Source organism: Tinamus guttatus, unplaced genomic scaffold (assembly GCF_059628265.1).
Source record: "Tinamus guttatus ecotype Peru unplaced genomic scaffold, ASM5962826v1 Tinamus_guttatus_pri_ptg000112l, whole genome shotgun sequence".
Taxonomy (NCBI): domain Eukaryota; kingdom Metazoa; phylum Chordata; class Aves; order Tinamiformes; family Tinamidae; genus Tinamus; species Tinamus guttatus.
The window spans coordinates 1,068,261-1,079,812 of NW_028288646.1; the positions used below are offsets into that span (position 1 = coordinate 1,068,261).

Genomic DNA, 11,552 nt, shown 5'->3' on the forward strand with positions numbered 1-11,552 from the left:
GAGAGGCACTCCACCACTCGTAGTAAAACTAGAGTAAATAAAGATTTCTGCAAGTGTTACCATCTTTGAAAAGCTGATCCTCTGTGGACACGGATTACAATTTTGTTTTCACAAAAACATTCAGTCAGATTTGGCAGTTCATGCTGTCTGGAGGGTTAAGTAATTTGTAGGGCAAATGAAACTCAAAAAAGCCGTGTGCCAACAGAACATGAGACAGTTTTGTGATATAAAGAATGTTTTTAAATTCATTATTACCATTCTTTTTAATATGGAAATTCTGAAATGTATGCAAAATTAAAATGCCCTTCTGTGTGGGAGAGAGATTCATTATGATCTTGGGAGATATTTTCACTGAGGTAAATCTGGTCCTTGTTAGGCAGGCTATTAATGCATATGAAAATTATCTTTTTGGGCCAAAATATTCACAGTCAAATTATCTTTAGTTCTGTAGTTCTTGTAAAGAAAATAGCTAAAGCATTTTTCTTAAAATGTAAACATCATTAAAAAATAAATCAGTCTTCTAAACCAATTTAAATCTGGTAGTAAATGAAGAAAGAAAAATACAGGTGTGCTTACGTTTACAGTATATTCCTGAAATCATCTTTCTGAAGCTATCACTTGCTTAGCCAAAGTATTAGCATAATTTGAAAGTAAACTTGAAAATTGTTTTCTTTTCTTAATTTTTTTACCTTTGGTGTAAATGATGATCACTTTGACTTCTGTAACAGTAGGAAGTAGCCAATGAAAAGTATTCACTGGGAGTGGGAAAAATACCTTATGTTTTAAGCCAGGTTAAATCTGTAGATGATCTTGAGGCATTATTAATATCGAGATAATGCTTTTCAGAAGTCCACTTGGGTATCAGAATCTTTAAAATGCTTTGGTCTAGCAAAACGGTGTTGCGTTCACATGCTGAAGTCATGAGTATTTTTAAAATATTTTGTTCAGATCGTCAAGATTCCAGAAGCCACAGTTCAAGAAGAAGTTCTCCCGAATCGGATCGTCAGGTCCATTCCAGATCTGGGTCCTTTGATAGCAGGGAAAGGCTTCAGGAGCGGGATCGCCATGAACATGACCGGGAACGAGACAGAGACAGGAGAGAAGGAAGACAGAGAGATTGGGACCGAGACGTTGACAAAGACTGGCCGAGGAGCAGGGAACGAGAGAGACTCAGGGAACGAGAGAGAGAGAGGGAGAAAAGGAGGGAGCTGGACAGAGAACGAGACAGGCAACTTCCTGATACTGCGGAAAGAGATAGAGACAGAACTCTTGACATTGCCTCGCAAAAGGAATTGGCAAAACACGGGGAATCCAAGCTGGACCGAGATCACGAAAAGGACTTTGACGGCGTTTGTCGGGATGCTGCCACTTCAGAGAAGGAAAGAGCAGACAAAGATTTAGGACCTTTGCAAGGGTTTGAAGATGGAAACGAGGCTGAAAAAGTAGAGAGTTTAGAAGGTGAGATATTCTGGGAAAGAAGCTGGCCACCCCATATTCTGTTTTTTTTCCTGTTAGCCCCTGCTGGACTGGGGCTAACGCACTGTATTAGAATAACTTTCTGCTAAAGGGTTACTCTCTGTAATGTGTATTTGCCTTGGCACCTTTCTGCTGTGGAAGCAGATATGATATGAGAGTGTGCTGATGAGCATCGTCTTAGTTGTATAAACGTTGTTCAATGTTAATTGTTAATTTCTAAAGAAATCTTGAGGCAAATAAGCAAAAACGATTTGAGGTAAAATTTTGCTAGGTAGCAAAACTGAATAGTCAGTTTGCTAATGAATAACCTAAAATTGCTTTGTTGTGTTAGGTCTGTTTCTTAGTTTAGAAGTGATAGATAATGAGTGAAAATTTGCTTCCAAAGATGTATTTTAAATAAGGAAAAATAATCATAATTCCTTAAGCAGCCTTTGCCTGATTTCTCAGCCCTACAAATTAGGAAACTTGATGACTCGAAACTTCTGAGGGAAAGAAAGGGGAAGGAGGGTGTGCAGAGCCAATTGCCATTTCTATGGCAATCTGATTTGTAAATGATTGTGTGTATATAATATGTGGATGAGTAGGCGTGAGTAAATTTGACACAACTTCCTTCAAGTTCTTCTTGAAGGATTTGAGTTTTCTTTACTCTTGCACAGAGAGTCTAAAACTGTATGATGAAATGCTTCATTCTGGATGTCTTGCACTTTACATTGTTTGGGAGTTTTGCTCCTCCTTTCTCTAGTAGAGCCTTTGAACTGGATCCTGAATTTGCATTCCTGTGCAAAACCTTGTAACATTGTTAGGTTTATTCTAAATGCCAGATCATCAATGTTTCTTGTGAATGAGGCCTTCTGTTATGATAAAAATCACATGGTATATGGAAAAAATTACTTTTTCATGAGTACTTATTTTCATATTGAATATACCTGCCCCCAAAAGCTAACTAACTAATTTGCTGAATCTCTCTCTCTCTTCACTCTATTTACTTGCTTAGAAAACAAGAGTAGCAGCTTTAAAGCTAAACTATGTATGTGTCTCTGTAGGAGGGGAAGATGAAACAAAGATTGATGATGTTCAGTCCCTGGGGTCAGGTGCTGGGGAGTACGAGCCCATCAGTGATGATGAACTGGATGAGATTCTGGCAGGCGACGCTGAAAAGCGGGAAGATCAACAGGAGGATGAGAAGATGCCTGGTAAAAGTATAGCAAAACCTCTTTTTATGGTTATTTGAATATCAAGATTAGATCAGTTTGTGTGTAAGGCTGCTTCATCCTTTTCAAGTTGTATGGATGCAGTGCTGTGTGGACAGTGTTTCTGAATACAAAATGAAGTTTTGTCTGTTTTTTTTTTTTTTCACTTGTTCCTGGTAAATGGCCAGGTAAGCCTGAAGCACAGAAGTGACTCTTTAGAGTGCTGGGAACTGTGTTTTGGAGCAATAATCCTTTTGCCTATAGCGAGAAGGATAAGCTAACAGGGTAAAGCAGCCTCTGACGAAAGAGGTTGCTGTAATAATGAAACAGAATGTTAGATTTTCTTTTAAAATCCAAGAAGCCTTAGTTTTTTTGAGGAATTCTATGCTCTTTTTCCCCACAAATCAAATTTTAATACTTATCTGAAGCATGTAAGGATCAGGCTTTGCTGAGAACTGCAGAACAATGTTAATCGAATTCGTGTTGCTTTTAGGAGACACGGGTGTATGTGAAATTAAACAGTTGTGGTAGGGGATGATGATATGATAATTTTCTGTCATTGTTTTACAGATCCTGTAGATGTTATAGATGTGGATTGGTCCAGTCTTATGCCAAAGCAGCCAAAAGAACCAAGGGAGCCTGGGGCTGCACTCTTAAAATTCACCCCAGGTGCTGTTATGTTGAGAGTCGGCATTTCCAAACGATTGGCAGGACCAGAGCTCTTCACCAAAATTAGAGAGACTTGCCAGAGGGTATTAGAAAAACCTAAAGGTAATTGTTTCTCAGGGATTAAACTGTCTTTTTGTGCTTAGCAAAGACGACTGTGACATTTGTGCTAGCTCATTATTTTCATTTTCAAGGTGGGCGTTGATCTGCAATATAATTGTATGGCCATAGAAAGTATTTAGTGAACATTGAGGAAGAATTATATGTTTGTAATACTGCTGGGTGTCAATCAAATTTAGTGTTTTAATTACAGGAATGAGTGAGGAGGTCTAGAGTAATTCCTGAGGAGAAAAAAAAAAAAAGCTTCATTCCAGCTGAATATTCTTTTCACGAGACCATCCTGATTTCATGCCTTTCTTAGGCTATTGGCAGCATCCTGGAGAGCTAATGATCTTCAACAGTGAAGCAGCAGCAAGAGTATGAAAAAGAAATAAGATGTCCTTCTTTTCTGTGAAGGATCTCTGCATGTTCCCTTGTTTCCCTTCTGAAGATCCTCTCCAAAATGTGTGGATAGGAGATACTGGGTCAGAATGAAGGAGAAGCTTAGTGATACCTGTGTACTGTTCCTCCACTAGAAGTGGGGAATTAGATAGAAAAATACAAAAGCTTAGCAGTGGAGGGAGGTTTTTGGGCAAGATAGATGGTAATGGGTGTGACTTATATCAATTCTGTTTACTGTGGCACCTGGGATTTTGTTTGTTAGGGATTTTATTGTTTGTTGGGACTGTGATGCATTTGCTTTCCATAAGATCTGCTACGAGTTATTTCAGGTTACAAATATGAGAAAAATTAGCTGTAGAACCCAGGTCCTGGAATACCAGATTTTCCTGATTTTTGATGTTGTAAGTTTTAGTTCTGCATTTGAAACAGAATTTTTAAATTTTTTTGCAACATTAATTGTCCTGCTGTTATCTTGCTAACCTAGCAGTTCCTTTCGATCAACAGAGAAGAAAAGATGTGAATTTGCTTCTCACAGCCCTATTAATCTCCATGAATGACACTGTTTGCATGAGCCATTTAAGTTGTAGAACTATTAATCATGGACTCTCGCTACTGCTTCCACTTTACTTTTTTTTGAGGAATTTTTGCCAAATTAAATGCAAAAATTTTTAATGCAGCAAAGTGGTATAACTTGACACGTGTACCTGAGATTAGCATTGCGGTTGTCCCACTGCATGTGTTGTTGGGGACACTTAAATTTTTCTATACAGTGTTAGTTTTCTTTTAGTCTACAAGTATTCCAGCTCTTATGCTTGGAAATTTACGTAACGGGTATAACTGATACAATGTTGTGTGTCCTCCAGTGTGCCTGGCACAGTAAAGGTATAAACCTTTGTACGAACAAAGTGAGTTAGTTCTCTCTATAAATGCTGTGATTTTGCTGTATTTTTGAATATTTTATATTAGCGATTCCTTGCAACAGAAACAGGAGTGCCGAGTCATTCTACTGGCTATTTAAAATGATACCTGAAATAACCCATGGTCTTTTTATGCTTCTCTAGAAGTAAAACTTTGGAGAGGAGGGAGGATTCAAGTGCCTGCGGTGATTTCCCTTCCATATATGCCCAGGGTCTCACTCAAAGCTAGTGCATGTGGCAGTGCTGCAGGCAGTATATTCAGACATCTGTAGTCAATTAAGGCACAAATTTTGGTGCCCTAAAATGTGATTGAAGTTCAACTAAATGTCCATATTGTGTTGCAGTGAGAATGTGGTGTTTGCGCTTCGGACTTCTTTGGCTTTCTGTGTTCCTTCGATTGAAATGCTGAGTTTAGTTTTCTCTTCTTTTTGTTCGTATTTGTGGGTGAACAGTTCATGGTGGCACATTGAAGAGCAGACAAAGTAAATGGCAGGTTATTTGTGGGATTTTTGTTTGAATTTGCATTCTTCTGAAACAGAAATCTGTAGTATCAGATGGGAATCGGATTTGTGGCTGCTTTGCCCCATTTATTAAATGCATCTGTTGAGGGCCCCAGATGCTGCCAAGTACAGTCAGCGTGTGGCACCTGGGCAGACCATGTGAGCAGCAGTGTGGCCTTTGCAGCAGCCTCGTGGAGCCTCGTCACTTGAGTTGGTGGTTTCCCACTGGGGTGGTTTTGATGGCTTCAGTGGAGTTCTTCATCTGCCCTTGGTTTCTTGCAACGTTTCTTTCCTTTTCGCCTTGTTTCCAAACTGGTTCTGTTCAGCTTCATCAGAAGGTCACAGAGTAGAATAAAAATGCATCTTTGTTCTGTTCTTTGTCCATTCTGCCAAACTGCTGGAGCATTCTTTGCTTTTGGAGGTTAAGCTTGCCCCGGGTTTGCTGATGCCAGCAGTTGTGCATTATATATAGTCTTTGCTTAACACCATGCGTTTTACTCCATAAAGATGTCTGGACTAGACTTTGCTACATATCTTTAAAACATTTTAATTCTTTCATTAAGTTCCTACCTCATGTGAAAGGGTGATTAAATCAGTAAGCTGCTGTTCAGGCATAAACGCTGCTCTTGTTCATATCTGCATTTCATAGAAAAGAAAAAAAGATGTCACAGAACAAGTTTCCTCCCAGGAGCTGTCTGGAAAAGCAACATGGTGAAGTGTTAACAGTTGCACATTGTTTCTTGTGATAGACATATTTAAAAGACCAGTGCTGCCACTCTATGTATTATTAAAAATGCTTTTGAAGGGCCTGTAGGAGGAGGTAGTTCGTTAGCATCAATTGGCTTATGTTCCAGGTTCACCCACTATGGGTAACAGAATCCTTTTCCATGGTCGTGTTTCCCGTTTGTTTAGCCACGTAAACCCTGCTCTGACACGGGTACGGATCTCCTGACGTCTTGCAGAGAAGTGCAGCGCCAGTCACTGTCTGACTCATGCCAGAAGGAAACACCTCTCTCCACACACTTCAGTCATGAGCGATACCCTCCCCTCTGCTCTGGGGCTGTCGTCTGGTTTTTAGCTTTCTGCAATTGCCATCCCTGTATTTCTTTACAGTGCTGAACCTAAACTTCCCTTTAGATGATGAGGGACTTGTTCATTTTTTCCCACAGATTGCAGCATCCTCTTTTTCCCAACCTCATTTAAAAGGCAGAAGTACAAGTAGACTTTGAGTCGGGTGTTAAATCTCTTGTAGGATTGTTTTGAACTTTGGCAACATATAGAACTATGGATTTATTATTTTCCAAATACAATGCACATGTTGATCTTTGCAAATATCACCTCTTTGTAGATGCAGAAAACCTTTTTGAACATGAACTGGGAGCCTTGAATATGGCAGCACTTATACGAAGAGAAGAGAGAGCAGGTCTTCTGAGCAACCTGGGTCCTTGCTGCAAAGCACTGTGCTTTAGAAGGGATTCTGCAATTCGTAAACAGCTAATGAAGAATGAAAAGGCAAGTACTTCATTTATAGCACTTGACTTAAATGTGGAAACATAAATTCTGCTCTGGGAGATGATTTTTGTATTAGCAGTTTGTTGCTTGGGAACTGACCTAGTCCTTTAAGTAAGAAGAGATTGATCGAAAGAGGCCATAGGGTTTTTATTTTTTACTTAGTCTGAGAGATTAATTTAAGATTGTAGCTAGAGATAAGTATTGTTTCTTATCGTGGAGTTAAGTTTTGTCACTGTACTGTCTGCATTTAGAGAATATATTATTAAAGTAATGGGTTAAAATACAATTCCAAAGATGGCTGTTGAAATATTATCCTGCTAAAGAGTCTGTGGAATTTTGTAAGGCTTATAAGATTCTGTTCCTCCAAGTAGAGAGTTCTAACATAAAATTATTTTTAAAATTAAAAACATTTTAGATGTTTCTCACACTGCAGTAGGTTTTGTGACGTTATATGCTAATAGAAATATGAATTTTCAAAGTTTTTGTAGTGAATTTGTACAGCTCTACTTCTAACTTTTGAGACTACTTCAAGTTATTGTCTCAGTCTGCATATTAAGAGCCACTCATTTTAGTTTTTCAATTTCAACAGGGTGCAACAAAACAAACTTACACCAATCCTGCAGCAATGGACAGTGACTTGTTACGGTTGAGTCTACGGTTATTCAAAAGAAAGACTGTGTGCCAAGTTTCTGGGCAAGAAAAGACAGAAGAAGGTAAAATTCCCCAGCCAGCCGTCCAGCAAGAAGTGTGTGTATCTTAGGCATCCGGCTGCTGCAGCACTTTTTGGGTGAATTCCCACTGCCAGTGTTGCTGTCGCTGTTTAGAACTGGATGGTTGGAAAGCAACTGTAGAAGATGGAGGAAAAAAAAAAAGCTGTTCTTACACAGACTGTTTGGGGATGTGAATAAAAGTGGTAGAAAGTAAAGACTTCTGTTTGCATTTCTCTGCAAGTTTTGTGATATTGAATCTTACACTGTAACATAGCCCTGTTTTATGGTGCGTCAAGTGTAATAATGTGAAGATGTCTGGTTTTAGCGGTTTATAACACCACCTGATATTAAACTGAGGAAAACTGTTTGCGTATCTCTTCTTCCTCATTCTGAAGGGATTTCCCCACTATCCCACCACTTTGATCCCTCCATAGGTGCAGCTTCAGAAATGGCTCGTTTCCTGGGAATTCCCAGGAGGTGATTCATGACCAGTCTTAGAGGCCTATATGAAGCCAATTGCATTTTGGAAATAGCTGCTTCATACCAAGGAGGCTGAGGGTGACCAGTGCACATGTTTCACACTTTCTGAGTATTGGGGCATGGCAATCCCATCAATTCCCTGGGGGAATGTCACACTTTCTCAGGAGCCTTCAGATGTTAGTAGTAAAGTCAGTGAGCAGCAGCATCTTGTCCGGTGTTAAGGATTCAGAGACCTGCTTAGAGACTTGTCAAGCCTGGGCTCAATTTCCTAAGAGCTGATTTCAAGTTGAGAAGTGAGTTGGTCATTAGGGAGCTAGAATTATGCTGCCCTTTTGACTGTATCAGTCTAGTATTTTTAGGTAGTCTATTGAAGCTCTGATTTAGGTTAAAAATGAGGTACAAGACACTGGAATACTTGCAAATTGTTTGGAATGACTTTGTTTTCCTTTTTTCCCCTTGGAGCCAGCACACCAAGGTGGGATAATGACTGCACAGACCAACATCTCACGTCTGCTCTTTGATTACTGACAGCTGCATTGGTTTCCAGCAAAGGCTGAGGCCTTATGAGCTCAAATTCACTTCTAATTCACTTTCCAAATTTCTAACACAAAGCTTTCTTACAGTAATGCTTTCTAGTCACGCCTGGTACATAAGCATTCAGCAAAACACTGTTGTTCTACTTTTAAATAGCTATTACTAAAGAAAACGTGAAGGCTTATTTTTATTAAGTGCCCCAACACTAGTGCATATGTACTTGTATCAAATACAAATGACCAGAGAATTTTCTGTCATTTGTGTTTGATTCTTATTAAACTGTGATTCCTACAAAAGTTATTTTTTTGGACTATTGAATATTTTTAGGGGCCTGGGTGGCTCTTCTAATTTTATTGGTAGCTTTATATATACTTATGAAAAAAGTGTCTTTTAAACAATCCAGTAGCTTAAACTGAGCAAGAGTTAACAAACCTGCTCTGTCCAGCCTTTAAATGTGTTCTCACTATTTTATAGCTACAATAATGCTGCCTTTAAGCTGGAAGTATTAGATCATTGCTTCCAATTACGTTAAAGTCTATTTTAATCTCTGTCTCTAAAAGGCATAAAAATGTTTGATAGCTCGAAACAGCCTTGACTTAGACTGCAGTGCACAAATAGATTCACTGTTTGGTATTTAATTACCCTGAGCTTACTTTTAAACACTTTACTTGTAAAACAGTCAAGGTGTGTATATATGTATTTAGTTTGCAGAAGAGTGCTTCACCTTGCCTTAAAAATGCAAAATGAAGTAGGTTCGATGGGTGCCTGAGTATCCTGAGGAATGACCCAGTCCCCTTGAAGGTCAAACCCAGGGTTGAGTTGGATCTTCCGTTAGAGGAGCCCTATGGAGACGGTGCAGAAAGGTGCTCCGGAGTGCAGAAGAACGTGATGGGATCAGCAGGAAAAGAGGCTGTTTCTGTGGGTGCCACAGGACCCTGGAGCGATTCCTCCCTCCCGCGCTTGGCAGGACACTGACCTCGGAGCCCCCGAAACACCAAGTTCCTGTGCGTGACGTCTTTTGGTCTCTGTCAGGGACTGTTATATTTTACAAGAATTCTAAGAGAAGAAAATGTCCATAATTCTTGCCCAATAAAAGGAGACGAAGCTTGTTTCATTTAGGGGATTCGTTTTTAGGATTTTCCATCCCCTTTCCTGTGTCCAAGTCATTGCTTTTCTGATACCCTTTGCCCCTCTTTCTCTCTGCAGTTTTTCAAGCAGCAAGGTGATGCCAGGCAGCAATTTCCAATTATACCTAAAATGCCTATGCCTAAGTGGAGATGTCAGCCCTTTCTGCTACCCCCTGCTGCTCCCAGCTGCATGATAAATCAGTTCCGAGCAGCCCTGGGGTGCAGCCTGCACCGTGGAGCTGCAGGAGCACAAGCTGCCCTTGAGGGACGAGGCTTTCACCCAGGTGAAGCAGCGTGGGCAGACTCGGGAGCAGAGCAGATTTTTAAAGCCTGGAGACACAAACTACAGCCATGACCCCTGTGCTGGGATGTCGCCACATTCAGTAACCCGGTGCTTCAGGCTGTTGTCTCTTCACTGCATGGAGTCAGAAGCAGGTTCTGCACACAGGCCGCCTGCACAGTGTCTTCAAAGAGAGAGTTAACAACATTTTACTCAATTAAGACTTCTGTCTGAACTGGTTTCAGGTTCTCCCCTTCCCACTTTGGCATATCCTGTATAGGAGAACACGCTTCCTGGAGCTGCTCTGCTTTTGAGGAGTAGGGTATATGTGCAACTCCAACAGTTGCTATATGTTGGTATGTGCAATGGCAGCCAAAGTCTAATTTTCAATGTTTAGCCTTTTTTGTCCAAAAATTTGTTTTTCCTGCGAAGAGCACCTTAATGCTTAGGAAGAACCCACGGAGATGGTGCCAAGTGCTTGGCCTTGGCACCCTGATGAGGGAGGTAGGGAAGCTTTTGTGGGCAGTCTGGCTGAGGAATCTCTCTGGATGCAATGTCAGAAGGCAGGGTCAGACTGGCAAATGCATAGTATTATAAAGAAAAAAGCATATACCCTATATTGAGCGGCAGAAGAGTAAAGCAATGTGGCCAAGCATCAAAATGCAAGGGGGTCCTTGAACTAAGGTGACCTCTTGCAGAATCTGGAAATTTGCCCCGCCACAAGCAATAGTGGAGCCCAAAGCAGAAAACTCAGAAAATGCCATTCGAAGAGCAACGAGCTGATGTTTAGGGGGAGAAGAAGAAAGTATTTTATAAAGAACAGACAGCTTCGTTGCATGTGTCCTATCAGTAAGGGATCGACAGATTGAGGATGGCAGATAAGCACATTCTGGGCAAGCTTAATTTCATTCTACCAGCTTCCACTGTCAGGGACCCACCTACTACAGACTTGCTTTTTCCTCGTATATGCATTTGAAGAAACCTTGCAGTTCTGGGGGGAATAACAGGGAAAAAAATCTGCAGTTGTAGCAGCCTTCGTGCTCGCTGATGAGAGCGAGCAAGGCCCGAAGGCCTGAGTGCATCAGCCGGGTCCAAAATTCATCAGTGTGAGGACTCGGGGAACAGGCAGCTGCAAACATGTGGCTCCAGATGGGTATTTCCAGCAGGAAGAGGAGTGGATTTGCTCCTCTACGTTATACCTGTAAGCTGCCACCTGGTTTGTCCTGTTGCACTCACCTATGTTTGCAGAAGGTGGACGCAAGCTGTAATAGATGCAGGGAAGGACTTCGGGACGTGAAGACAAGGAGAGAGTCTGGTTGCTCTCCCCAATTCCCTGGGAAGTGAGAGACATGGGGAAGAAGAAACTCAAACCATGTCAGCAAGTGAGCCTGTACAGCCCATATGAACCTTTCGGACAGATCCTGGAAAACCCTATGGACCGTGGCACGTGTGCGCCAGACTGACCCGCTGCCCGAGCTGCAGAGCGGCAGGGTCAGCATGCAGCGTCCCGTTGTCTCTACGTTAGGTGAAACAACCTCGCATCTGTTCTTTGCAGACTCACAGAAAATAGGTTAACCAGAGGTTTCCGAGGACTTCCGAAGTGTCTCGCACAGGGTTATTAGAAAAATTAAGCTGTAGCAAGTGACATGGCATGAATTA

The 11,552-nt window shown here is 41.0% G+C and overlaps 1 protein-coding gene across 1 annotated transcript in view; it reads left to right on the forward strand.

Annotated features, from left to right (window-relative positions):
* Window positions 1-7,837, forward strand: part of ZC3H13 (zinc finger CCCH-type containing 13) — a 43,216-nt gene extending 35,379 nt beyond the window's left edge. Inside the window, exons 16-20 of the mRNA XM_088521040.1 lie at window positions 949-1,458; window positions 2,520-2,675; window positions 3,237-3,437; window positions 6,599-6,762; window positions 7,352-7,837. Coding sequence (XP_088377166.1) covers window positions 949-1,458; window positions 2,520-2,675; window positions 3,237-3,437; window positions 6,599-6,762; window positions 7,352-7,522 — 1,202 coding nt within the window. The 3' untranslated portion in view covers window positions 7,523-7,837. The remainder of the gene's footprint in view (window positions 1-948; window positions 1,459-2,519; window positions 2,676-3,236; window positions 3,438-6,598; window positions 6,763-7,351) is intronic.
* The last annotated feature ends 3,715 nt before the right edge of the window (window positions 7,838-11,552 follow it).